This window comes from Artemia franciscana, chromosome 2 (genome assembly GCF_032884065.1).
Source record: "Artemia franciscana chromosome 2, ASM3288406v1, whole genome shotgun sequence".
NCBI classification, from domain to species: Eukaryota; Metazoa; Arthropoda; class Branchiopoda; order Anostraca; family Artemiidae; genus Artemia; species Artemia franciscana.
The window spans coordinates 48,478,795-48,491,377 of record NC_088864.1 but is presented as its reverse complement, the minus strand read 5'-3'; the positions used below and the strand labels follow the sequence as shown (position 1 = coordinate 48,491,377).

At 32.9% G+C, this 12,583-nt stretch overlaps 1 protein-coding gene across 2 annotated transcripts in view; it reads left to right on the top strand.

The window, feature by feature from the left end:
• The window catches only part of LOC136043037 (protein bric-a-brac 2-like), a 150,836-nt gene extending 141,329 nt beyond the window's left edge, over positions 1-9,507 (top strand). For both annotated transcript variants that reach the window (XM_065727943.1, XM_065727950.1), the window contains exons 3-4: positions 4,864-5,005; positions 8,565-9,507. In XM_065727943.1, the coding sequence (XP_065584015.1) occupies positions 4,864-5,005; positions 8,565-9,085 (663 nt within the window). In that variant the 3' untranslated portion in view covers positions 9,086-9,507. The remainder of the gene's footprint in view (positions 1-4,863; positions 5,006-8,564) is intronic.
• Positions 9,508-12,583: the final 3,076 nt, after the last annotated feature.

Sequence of the window (12,583 nt, the reverse complement as noted above, 5' to 3'; positions counted from 1 at the left end):
CCTTTTTGTAAATCAAGTTATATGTCATATTTTGTTCAGGTGTCAACTGTTTTCAAATGTAAGGGAGAGCATATTTAGTGACAATTTTCTTCTATCTCTTAACTTCACAATCCCTATGGTACAGATTCGCCTCTTTTAATTTCATCATTATTTTCCTCATTTTGCATATTGGTTATACATTTTTATCTCTTCATTTTTTTGGTGTTATTTAGTTTAACATTAGATTGTTTTATCGTAATATATTTTTTTATTTGGCTTAATAGGTTTTCAATACAATCGCTAGGCTATTATTATTATTATTAATGCTGTCGTTACATATACTTTTTTCGATTAGTCTTTGAGCTAGAGGTGACTGAAACATTGTCCTTGCTTAATATGTCAGTCAAAATAGCCAGTCAAATTGTATGTTCTTTTTACTGACTCGCACTTAAGGAATAACGAGAAAGGCTAAAAAGAATTGACGATAGACGTTGAAAAAATAAACCAAAGTTGACGAGGACTGCTCATAGCCCGTCTTAGGGGAATGGGAGTTCCCATTCCCTATCATCCTCTCCTCTCTATGTTCAGGTTGGAATTCAAAAAGATTAAAAATATTGTGGAGATTTCCCTTTGTGTACATGTAGCATAAGGGATTTAAAAAGGTTGGAAATATTGCGGGGGTTTCCCATTATGTATAGTAGTGTCAATTGAGGAAACTTAGGGGTGAGGACAAAATATTTTTTCCAAATCTAGGGGGTCGTAATTTGGTTTGTTTTTCAATTTTTTCTGAGAAAATACACCAAAAATGGCATTTTTCAGTGAATACACCTTAAAAAGGTATTTTTAAAAGCTATGGGGGATTATGAGGAGGGTGCATATCCATCCTTTAAGTAAGAATTCCGGTGGATTAGGTTAATCAAGTCATCTCTGTTCTTGTTTCATATAATGGTAAAAACAAGATCTGTGTGTAGCATTTTTCAATATGATTTAATTCTAAGTATGTAAAGCAAGGATTAAATTTCATCAAAAGAATGAACATGTCTGTTTTGGAACAAACTCTGAAAAGAGTTACAATTTAAATAAACATTTTTTGATCACAGTGGCATAATTTTGTCAAAATCTTTGGGGGGGGGGGCAATTTCGGGATTAATCTCCCCGAGTAAAGTGAAAAATACAACGAAAACTGAAAAATGGGCGATGTAGTGCCATAAAGGGAAAGATATACATAAGAAATTGACCCGTTTCTTTGGATGCTTGGATTATGCAGGTTTATCTTAGTTTTGACACGATTTTTGTAGAAACTAATTTCTACTGGGGGGACCTGGGGTCTGGGAGGCAAATCAAGGTCTGAGAGGGGCAGTTACCCTCCCCCTGGCCCATAGCAAATTACGCCCCTGTTTGATCACCTCAATAGATCTTAAACAATAATTTCTAAACTGGGCAATAACTGCTCACTTTTCACGCATGAAGAAATAATCTATAGGAAATGCATAAAATTGCCAAGATTTGAATTTTATTAGTTATAGAGTAGCAATAAATTAGCTATACTGAAAGAAAATTAGGTTATTTTCAATGAAAGTCTTCGAAACTCCACTCCATGGATACATCCGGCTGTTAAATGAGATATTAAAATAAAATGCATTTATTATGTCGGTCCAAATAGAATACATCTGTCCAAAACAAATTTGACTCGGGAATTATATATATATTATATTGTATATATATATATATATATATATATATATATATATATATATATATATATATATATATATATATCTGTATGATTGTTTCTTTATCTATATATCTACTGATGAGGAGAATAAAATCTTCCTAGTATAAATATTATACTTGACTTCCAATCAAGGGATCCTCTTAGGGAATGATAATTATTTTAATTTGATTGAGAATTATACTTGTATATATATATATATATATATATATATATATATATATATATATATATATATATATATATATATATATATATATATATATATATATATATATATATATATATATATATATATATTCCGTAGCATTTCGTATTCGGCTCGTGTTTCTAAGGATTTGTCAAGATTGCCAAAAAGAGAATTAAAAAAAAAACGAATCGTTTCGTCATTGGCCGCAACTAGAGCCAATTGAAAACAAAGGATGGTAGTAAAAAAAATTGCCAACTCCTTGTTTCGCGGAAAAGTAGTAGAACTGGATAGAAACTTCATTCGCGGATTGGCTAAGATCTCTGTATAGCAAAAAATTGCAAATTTAAATTGGGTGGGACTAAAGCTAAGAATTAGCACGCTATTCAATCGTTTGCAGTGTCCTTTCTACTGGCAGTTGATAAAAACTAAAATATTTGATTTTCTAAATTAATAGCATAGAATATGATTTATTGGCTAAAATAGATCAAAAGTTAGCATAAGGACTTGAATGATAAAATTATGTTAAGGGTAAACATAAAACAGAAAGTTAATTATTATAATGGGAAACAAAATGTGAGTCAACATTTGGGGACACAAGTCAAGTTGGGTATTTGGAGTTCTACGAGCACTGAATCTTATATTTGGAAGGATTGGGGGATTTTCTTTAAAGGGGGGGGAGAGAAAACGTCGATAATAGTCAGAAGCAAGGCACTTGTGATCAAAGTTCCTGGTAAGGATATGACGTCGTGATTCCAATATAGTAAGTTCAAGTCTAGCCAAACCTTCATCGTATGTAGTATAGACAGGGGCGTAATTTGCTATGGGGCAGGGGGCAACTTCTCTCCCAGTCATTGGTTTGCCCCCCCCCCTGAGACCTGATTCCCCCCCCCCCCTCCTGCTGAAATTTAGTTTCTTCAAATATCTTGTCAAAACTAATATAAACCTGTATAATTTAAGCATCAAAAGGAACGGATCAGTTTTCTTTAGTATATATTTACCTTTATAGTACTATAGTACTTTTATAGTACTATATAGTGCTTACATTGTACCAAGCGGCTCATTTTTCAGTTTTACTGATATTTTCACTTGAATTTGAAAAATTGGCTCCAATTTTACCCCCTCCCCCCAGGATTTCGACGAAATTATGCCACTGACTATAGGACGTCCCGGGTATAATTTTTATTGCTCTTTTTTTGAGTAGTTTCAATTTCCGAACATTGGTCTTTGGTCGATCCAGGTTGCCAGACAGGAGCACATTCAAGACAGGGTCTTAGTCACGTTTTATGTAGGCTCTTTGAAAAAGTGTTGGGGAATTTTATTTGTCAAGAAAAATGTGACTAGAAGAACTTTTGCTTGGATCGAAGATTCGATCTGTAATGCAACAGAAAGTAAAGCAAAAATTGGAAGAACTGAATTAAAATTCACAATATATGGATTAATTTGCCAATATAGCCTACTCAATGTAGTTATCAGTCGGGTATTAAAATTCGTCAAGATACATTATATTACGCACTTATTTTGTATTCCACGATTTTGAAGATCAATATTCACATTGACGATAAATTTTTGAAAATGTCCAGATTAACCAGCTCTAAAACTTGTAACAAGCGGAAATTATCCTTTATGTGAGGGGGCTGTCCCCTCTGTTCTTACCCGCTGTTCCTTACTTTATGGGCCTTTGGTACCACCCAAAATTTAATCTGCTGGCCTCAATATGAATAGGTAGTATACAACTATGCGATACTCTATAGCTTTCAGTTTTAGCAGAGCCTTGCTTTCAGGCCACCCACATCCAACACGGATTGAGCGGATTATCGCTTTGACTACGGGCGAATGTATTCTAAGAACCCGTGTTCAACCATGCTGTTGTGGCGCGTTATAATTTCGAGGAGCCAGTGTCCAACACACTTGGAACCCTTAAGATGAAAGCGCTTTAAAGTTTTGCTGGGTTGAACACGGAGAACCTGAACACGATTTTTGTCGAACCCGCTCAAAATACGCTTCAAACCCAAAGCCTGAACCCGCTCAAAATACGCTTCAAACCCAAAGCCTGAAAATACAACTATGACGGTTCTTTGTTACGGTAGATTTCTTATGAACTATATATGTGTTTAGGGGTAAATGTCATACGGCGCGCCTGCGTCAAATATAAGGCTGAGAGGCTATACAAATGTATTTTTAGAATTTTTGCTCAATAACAAGTGAAATATCAGAAATCGGTAATTCGTTGGGTATGATCTTTTTTTATCACTTAAAAAGAGCACTAGATTTTATAAATTTTCATTTGGATGATCCCTCCTTATATAATCTATGACTAATGGCTGGATACGGTCGTTTTTTAGGTGGGAAGAAGCAAAACATTTAAACAAGGAAAAGAAAGAAAACAAATTTCGCGTTTGTTTAGATAGGGGCTTGAAACTTCTGTAACAGTGTTTTCTGATATTCTGAATTGGATGGAGTAATTTTCATCAAGGTCACTCTTCTTCTTAGTGGTGTTTTTCCTCTTTTGGTGAAATTAGCCAAATTTTTTATGTTGTGTAACTTGACCGATAATTTTATATCTAGTGAATTTTATAAATTTGGGATCAAAATTAGAAGCCCACTCTTATGATTTATAAATTTTTATCAAAATGAGAGTTTCAGTTACGAGTTGCTCCTTGTATTTCGTTACCACGAACTGTTTCATTGAAATAACGACTAACTTTAGCACGAATATTGATTATCCATAAAGAGGGAATATTCAGTAGTGCGTTAAATTAAAAATTCGATGTTCAATCCTGAATTTGGTGATTTTTTTTTTTTTGAATGTATGTATGTTAATTTTTTACTCTTTATTCGGAATGGAAGATGACTTTTCAAGAGCTGTAGTTACCTCCCCCACCTCCGTAAAATAAAACCCTGTGATCCTTCCAAAGGATTAAACTGTATGAGCCTATGATTGACAACTTTTTTATTATTTTAGCGCAATGATGAAGACTCGAGTATTCCAGAAAGCGGAGGAGGAGGCGGTGGAGGAGGTGGAGGTGGCTCAGATGATGATAGATCAGATACGGCGAGTGAAGCGCATCATGGAATTCCTTTATCCCCGGGAATAGATAGAAGAGGTATGCTAGATTCAAAAAATATGAAAGACAGCGAAAAGAGATAAAGTGAGAGAGTTCTGAAACACTTATTAAAAGGAAAGCATGAGCCAATCTAAAGTTTTTGCTAAACTTGCCTTTTAATAAAAGCGATGAGTTTTCGAGTTTGTTCATCTCTTCGGAAATTGCAAGCACTATTTTCTTTATTTATCCAATGCCCAAATCACAGTGCTTGTTCGTTAATAAAAATTATTTTCTTTATTTATCCAATGCCCAAAACACAGTGCTTGTTCGTTAATAAAAAAAAATATAAACTCAAATATAACAAAGTAATAATAATTGTCTGGATAACAAATGAGTTATTTCAAAAGCAAAATAACTAATAAAAAAAATAACACAAAACTATAACACTGAAGAAAAAAAGTGCTTAAATCTATGCTAGAGGATTTTGCCTGACTGAGAACTGGAATATCACAAGATTAATCACAGTTTACAAATAAAAACTACCGTAAAATAAAAGTGGACTGATGAACTGATTTGCCTAAATGATATATTAATTATGCCATACTTATACGTTGAACTACTGCAGATGGCAGGCCATTTCATGGTTCAGCAACCCTTTCACAAACGAATGGCGGTCAATTTTTTCTTTGGTTTTTCTGAATAAGTTTTGTGATAATTTTGAAGGGTCACAAAACAGTAAAGATCTTGTTACAAATAAAAGTAAGGAATTAAATATCTGATGGACCTGGACATTGTTTAAGATTGGAAATTGAGTCAAAGAATTTATTTAAAATGAAAGTAGAGAGCAACATTGAAGCCCCAAAACGAAAAGAAATTGTTCTTGACTAGCCCCTCCCCGAATTTTACTTTAGGTTCTGACCAGAAAAGAATATCCTTTTGGAAGAGTTCCAAAAAGAAATGGTTCCAATACCTTTTCTTTGGTTGCGACGGCAATAGTGTTCTACCCAAAATTCTGATGAAGACTCGAGAAACCCCTCGGCCGGTGTTCTGAAAGAAAAAAAAAATGCTATAAATTTTTATTATAGATTCACAATTTTTCAACTGGGCATTAGTTCTTTGAACAAATGTTAATCCTGGGGCAAGTAACTTTTGTATTGACAGTACTGTGTCGGAAAATAGTAGCTAAAATTAAGTTAGGTACCGATGTGAGAGGACTTTCACTTCGGCAGCCGGATTTCAAGTAACCTGGCTGACATAATGATCATGTGGGTGGATATTTTATTTTCTTCGGCTCTGCATCAGATTGGAAAACTTTATTTTTCTGATCAGTAAAATTGCGTTTAAAAAGCTTATTTTAATTTGTTAAAACATATATACTAATATATACTATTATTAATAAGTTAATAAAAAGGTCTTTTATTTTTAGATAGTTTTGTCTTCAATCAGAAGTTACAACCGGGCTCAACATAGTGGTGCTGCCTTGTTGTTTTTTATTTACAAAATATTTCTCAAGCAGCGTTTTCAAAAAAGATCCTCCGTCAAAATATAGTTTTGAGAAGCAAAATACACGACACCTGTATCGTGTAGAATCTTCTTTTAGCCGTCAGTTTTTGCCCTTGTCAGCCGAAAGGCTTTGGCGAACTTCATAAAGGATCCTAAAATCTAAACGGACTGGAATCTAATTGGAGTGGATATTAAATTTTTAAGAACCCTTTATCCTAACCTTTTACTATGGATTTCAATAGTTGGCCTTTTACGTCTGTTTTGCATTGTTTCTTTTTGCCTCAGTTGTCTGATTCCATTAATTTTGTTTTTGTTTTAACACCATCTTTTTTTAACTCCCACCTTAAAAAAAATACTGATTTCAGTTCTCTAGTCATCATAGAACCGAATTTTATATATAGAATTGGTAGCAAACTTTTATTTTAATGACTTCAGTTCTCAAGTCATTATAGAACCGAATTCAGTAAAATAAATAGAACTGGTTGCAAACTTAATTATTTAACTGACTTCTGTTCTGAAGTCATTATAGAACTGAATTCAGTAAAATAAATAGAACTGGTCGCAGAAGGTCATTTTTACCTTTAAAAATAAAGCAGTTTCAGAAAATGGCAGTAAATAGTAGTCACTGTAAAATAATTAATCCTAAACAAATTAAGTCAACAAAAACTGAAAAATAGTTGGTCCATATAATAAATTCATGTTTATCCCTTTTATATGCTATATCGAGAGAAGAATCTGGTAAAAAGTTTCAATAAGCTATATTACTTATTCTGGAAATACTTTGATTTTCTTTTTCTTTTTTTAACTGCTTGATAATGTATTGTCTACATAGTGCGCAACAACACATTTTTTCATATTAAAAAGGACATTATTAAAATAAACTGTATCTATTTGATTTCCCCGAAATCTCAACATTATTACAATTGTTATCCCGATTTCTCATGTGGTCTATGTAGTTCAACTTTTTTGCATGTCATCCCCCCTCCCCCTATATTATGTTCTTTTACATATCAATGCTAATATCATATGCTCACTATGATTGGTTTACATAATAAGAATACCACTGCGTAGGAAACCGCTGCTTAGAGCCATCTAGGAATCATTATCCTTTAATTTAAATTAAAACCGGCTTTTAACTAAATTACCTGTATTAATAATAATATTCATTTATAGCCTACATCATACAAAAATGTATGAGACTCGTGGAGCAATTAAAAAAAAAGAAAAACAAAGAAACGAAGCGAAACATCAACATAAAACTAAACATTAAAAAGAAAATCAACAAATGAAATACTAAAAACTAAAAACACTGACAAAAATTATATCATTATTATCATTCTGCCATGTGTATTCATGTAATTTGCATATTGATATCGGAAGTTATTAAGATATTTCATTGCCAAGGCTTTTAACTAAATTACCTGTATTAATAATAATATTCATTTATAACCTACATCATACAAAAATGTATGAGACTCGTGGAGCAATAAAAAAAAAAAGAAAAACAAAGAAACGAAGCGAAACATCAACATAAAACTAAACATTAAAAAGAAAATCAACAAATGAAATACTAAAAACACTGACAAAAATTATATCATTATTATCATTCTGCCGTGTGTGTTCATGTAATTTGCATATTGATATTGGAAGTTATTAAGATATTTCATTGCCAAGCTCAAACTGTACCAGAGACAACCTAACTTGTCATTCTGTCGTGCGTATTCGTGCAAGGGTTTAGGTAAAATCCTGTGATAAAGCTGCTGAAAAATGTACAAAAAAAGAAAAAGGAACAGACACATCACAGCAATAAATCATCAAGAAGCTACAGTGTTGAACTTAATGTAAATATAAATCGTTGTTGAAGTTAGTTATAACTGCAAGAGGTACCTCTTGTTGATATCCAGAGTGAAAAGTAACTATGTTTTTTCCTATGTGCTATGGCATGTATGTTTCAATTTCTTAAGATGTATCTTATCCTGCTGCCTTGTTTGTTAGTTTTGTTTGTGAGAACTCTTCAAATAGAAGCTAATCATAATATGTATTCTTTCCCGCCCCCCTCCTCTTTTCCTGCGTCATCATCTAGTCCAATATCCTGTAATTTCTGTTTTTTGTTTAGGTGATATGAGCAATCTCCGTTTGGCATCATACGTTCCGACTCAGAAATTAGAATGGAAGCGGTACAAACAGTACACAAATAATGATATTACAGCTGCCATTGAAGCCGTTAAAGGCGGCATGAGCGCCCTTCAAGCCTCAAGAAAGTTCAAAGTTCCATCTCGAACACTTTACGACAAAGTTAAAAAAATGGGAATTGCAACTTCGCGTCCTTATCATCGTTCTACGGGTCTACCTCCCACCCCTGTGCCTCAAGTTGCACTCTCTTTGGTCAAACGAGAAATGTACGATGTATTGGTTAAACGAGAAATGCCTCCTAATAACGGTGAAGATGAGAGCTCAGGAGAGGATAAGATTGAGGACGATTATCCAAAATACCCAACAGATTTATCGAGGGGTGAGTGGAGGGAGGAAGACCCACAAGTAAGAAGTCCTAGGTCAATTATAGTCGGACCTTATGGTAGAATGTCGCTACAGTCATCTATGTATCCACCTCCCGAAGAGGCTGGGAAGAGTACATAGAACTCCATAACCCTTTTTGAACTTATAACCGGTGAAAAATTAGTCAATTTGTTCTATCAACGAAATGCTTGTTTGCTCAATTCATAAGTAACATACCCCAATCCCCCCCTTACACACAAATAGGTTGTTATTAGCTCATTTGCTATCCATCAGATTACAGGTAAATGCTCAGGTGTCTCAGTGTTTTAATATACAGGCTCAGTGTACAAATTTAGCGGGTTGCACAATTCGCTGTTTCCCTACCTCAGTTTCAGCATCTCGTTGCATAATTATTATATACGTAAGGTGTATTCTAGTGTGTTATTATTATTATTATTCGTGTGTGTTTTTAATTCCTTCTTCTTCTTGCTGGGCTTACTTCCATCGAACTATTCAGTGGCTATGGCTAGTAACTGGAAATTTCAATAAACTGCATTTTATATACTGCATATATATATATATATATATATATATATATATATATATATATATATATATATATATATATATATATATATATATATATATATATATATATATATATATATATATATACATATATATATATATACATATATATATATATATATATATATATATATATATATATATATATATATATATATATATATATATATACAGATATATATATATATATATATATATATATATATATATATATATAAAATATATACATACATGATTAGAAAAATAATTCTTTTCAATTAAGTAATGTTTATTTTAATTGTAATGCATATAAATACATACATTAAAGCAGTACTGTAAAATATTTTTCGGAATATGTTTTTTTTATGTGATTTTATTTCTAGAAAAGCGAGTTGTGATGATAAAGTTTATCCGGTCTTTTTCGATTCTTCAGCGCGAATTTATCAAGTGGGGTTGATCTACGGCTACTGTCATGTACTGATGCATACAACTTTCTAGAAATGCAGTAGAAATTAAATAAAATACGAGAAATACAAAACAAATGAAATACAAGAAATACAAAAAAAAAATTAAATACAAAGAAATGAAATACAATTTGTTCATCAGATTGAATCGATAAAATTAGAAAGTTAATGAGTTATCAAGAATTTTAGCTTGTTGTAAATTACATCCTTACTTTTTACTTTCAAATTTTCTGTGGCGCCAGAGATATCAAAGGGACCTTGGAAGAGTCTAGTCTCTTGGAGCTGTGCTGTAGTCAGCACATCCTCCCACTTGGTTGAAGTTAAATCTCTGCGGATCTTTTCGGTATTTTAGGCGTAAAATATTTTCCTCGACAGGTACCACAGAAAATTTTCTTTTGAATAAGATGATAGTGCTAATAATATGGTAATATAAATTTTTCTTAAAGGCCATGGAAAGGGCCCAGCAATGCTGTCCTTGCTTCTTTTTGAAGGTTAGGCAGGTTTTTGTTAGTTTTTATTCTTCTACTTAAAGTAAGAGTCTGGGAGATGACCTCTTTGGAGCTTCCATATGACTCCCAGACTCCGTTCTTTGAGTATTTGTATTGTAAAATACAATTTGTGTAAATTATTACCGAGTGAAATTTTAGTAATATGCGGGTTGCCTAAGTTTAACGTTTATGGGTTTGAGTATTGCATTTTCAACAGAAATTAAAATAAACTAAAATTAAATTTTAAAAAATCAGGGATGTCATTTGATGTGCTAGGACTTGCGCTCATCCTCTACCTGTTTTTAATTGCTAAAAAGCATTAAAACTCAATGTTTGTTAAATTTAAGAGAAAGGGTGATGTTACATCATTCACCATAAAAACAACTGACCCTCCTCCATAGTCAGAATTATTCGTATTAGTCTCGGCCTACCCGCTTACTAAAATGACGTTCCTGGTTGAATCCTAAAACACGAAGGTGATCCGTATAATAATATGTACCAGTACAAAGTATGTGTGACTGCGGTGGTACATTTGGACACTATTTTCAGGGAATTCGCAAGTAGTGATTTTTAAAACGGAATGGCGTACCGTAGTGTTGAATCCTCTGAATTTAGTGCCAAAAAATAGCTCGGGATTGAAGAACTGGTTTGTGTTATCAAATTAATAGTGATGTGAATTAGTGCTAATTTTTTTGGGGGGATTTGAGTTCAAATTGAAATGAATACGTAAATCTTGCCTGGTGATAAGGAGAAAACGGAGGAACCCCGGTGAAAAATCTTGGTGTATTTTTGGCTTTAATTCTTTTTTTTTAGGGAATTAGATATTTGGAAAAATTGTTTAGGATTAGAAAATTTCTTGTGTTGAAATTTGTATTTAAAAAAGTTGTCTTGGTCAATAGTGGATTTAATGATCACGTTTGACCATTATGATTTCTAAAAATTTTTGCTTTACAAACCTCAATTATGTGCGAGGAGGCTTTAGTGCCCTTTTTGCCATTAGATATGCGCTAATGGTCACCAGACCATTTCAAAAGTTTAGAAACCGCCACCAAAGCAATTTTTACTAGAGCATTTTGGCTAGAAACAATGTTATGTTCAATAGTGCTTTTCTAAAAAAATTTTGGAATTTGGATTTCTTCTTAGAATAACTTTGTTTTATGAGATAATTTGAACTGCTGTGATTTTTCCAGGTTTGTGAATTTATCTGACCATCTGTTTTGCTTTTTTTTTTTTTTTTATCTCTTTCAATTCTTAAAGTTTGAAAATGATGATTGTGAAAGTGCATTATTATGTCTCTCAAAATAATTTCATTAATACGAAATATTTCACACTGGATTGAAATCTATCAAATTAAGGCTTAACTGTTCATTGCGTATATAATTTAACTCTTTAGAAAATAATAATATTAAAACTTTTTTTTGTATAAATACGTATACAAGGCTGGATTTATCAGTTTCGATGGGAGCCTGCAACTATCTGGAGATACACGATAGTTAAGTGACTACATTTTGAGTAGGTAACTATGCATCATTAAGTAAAATCTGTGGTAAATGTTAAGCAGAGGAGCACATTGGAAGGAAATTCTGAAAAATTATCTTAAAATAACCATAAATACTACTCGTCTCAGTCCTTACCACAACCCCCCTCTTAATGAAGCAATACACAGTCGACTATGCATATTCCCACTTTGTTTTTCAATAGCGTGGCTGTTTTCTGGTTATTATGTTACCCCGAATGGTAATCAATTGGCAGAAAGAAAGGAGTGGCGCTATTGTAGAATATAATGGGAATATACACAGTCGACTATATATTCTTCCATTAGGGGCTCGAGGGGGTGTTTTGAGGAAGCGAAGCGAAACGCTTTGAGAATTACATAATTAAGTATTTACAGTTGTTTTAAAGCAGTTTTCAGAAGTTTTTGGGGTTTCTTGCCAGATATGTAATTTGCTATGAGGCAGTTGGATGAGGGGGGGGTGTGTGTAAAACTAAGGTAAGTCTGTAGAATTCAAGCATCCACAGAAACAGGTCAGTTTTCTTTATATCTTTACCTTTATGGTAATGTGTGGCTCATTTTTCGATTCTTTCCGTCAATTTCATTTGATTTGGGAAAATTGGCTTGG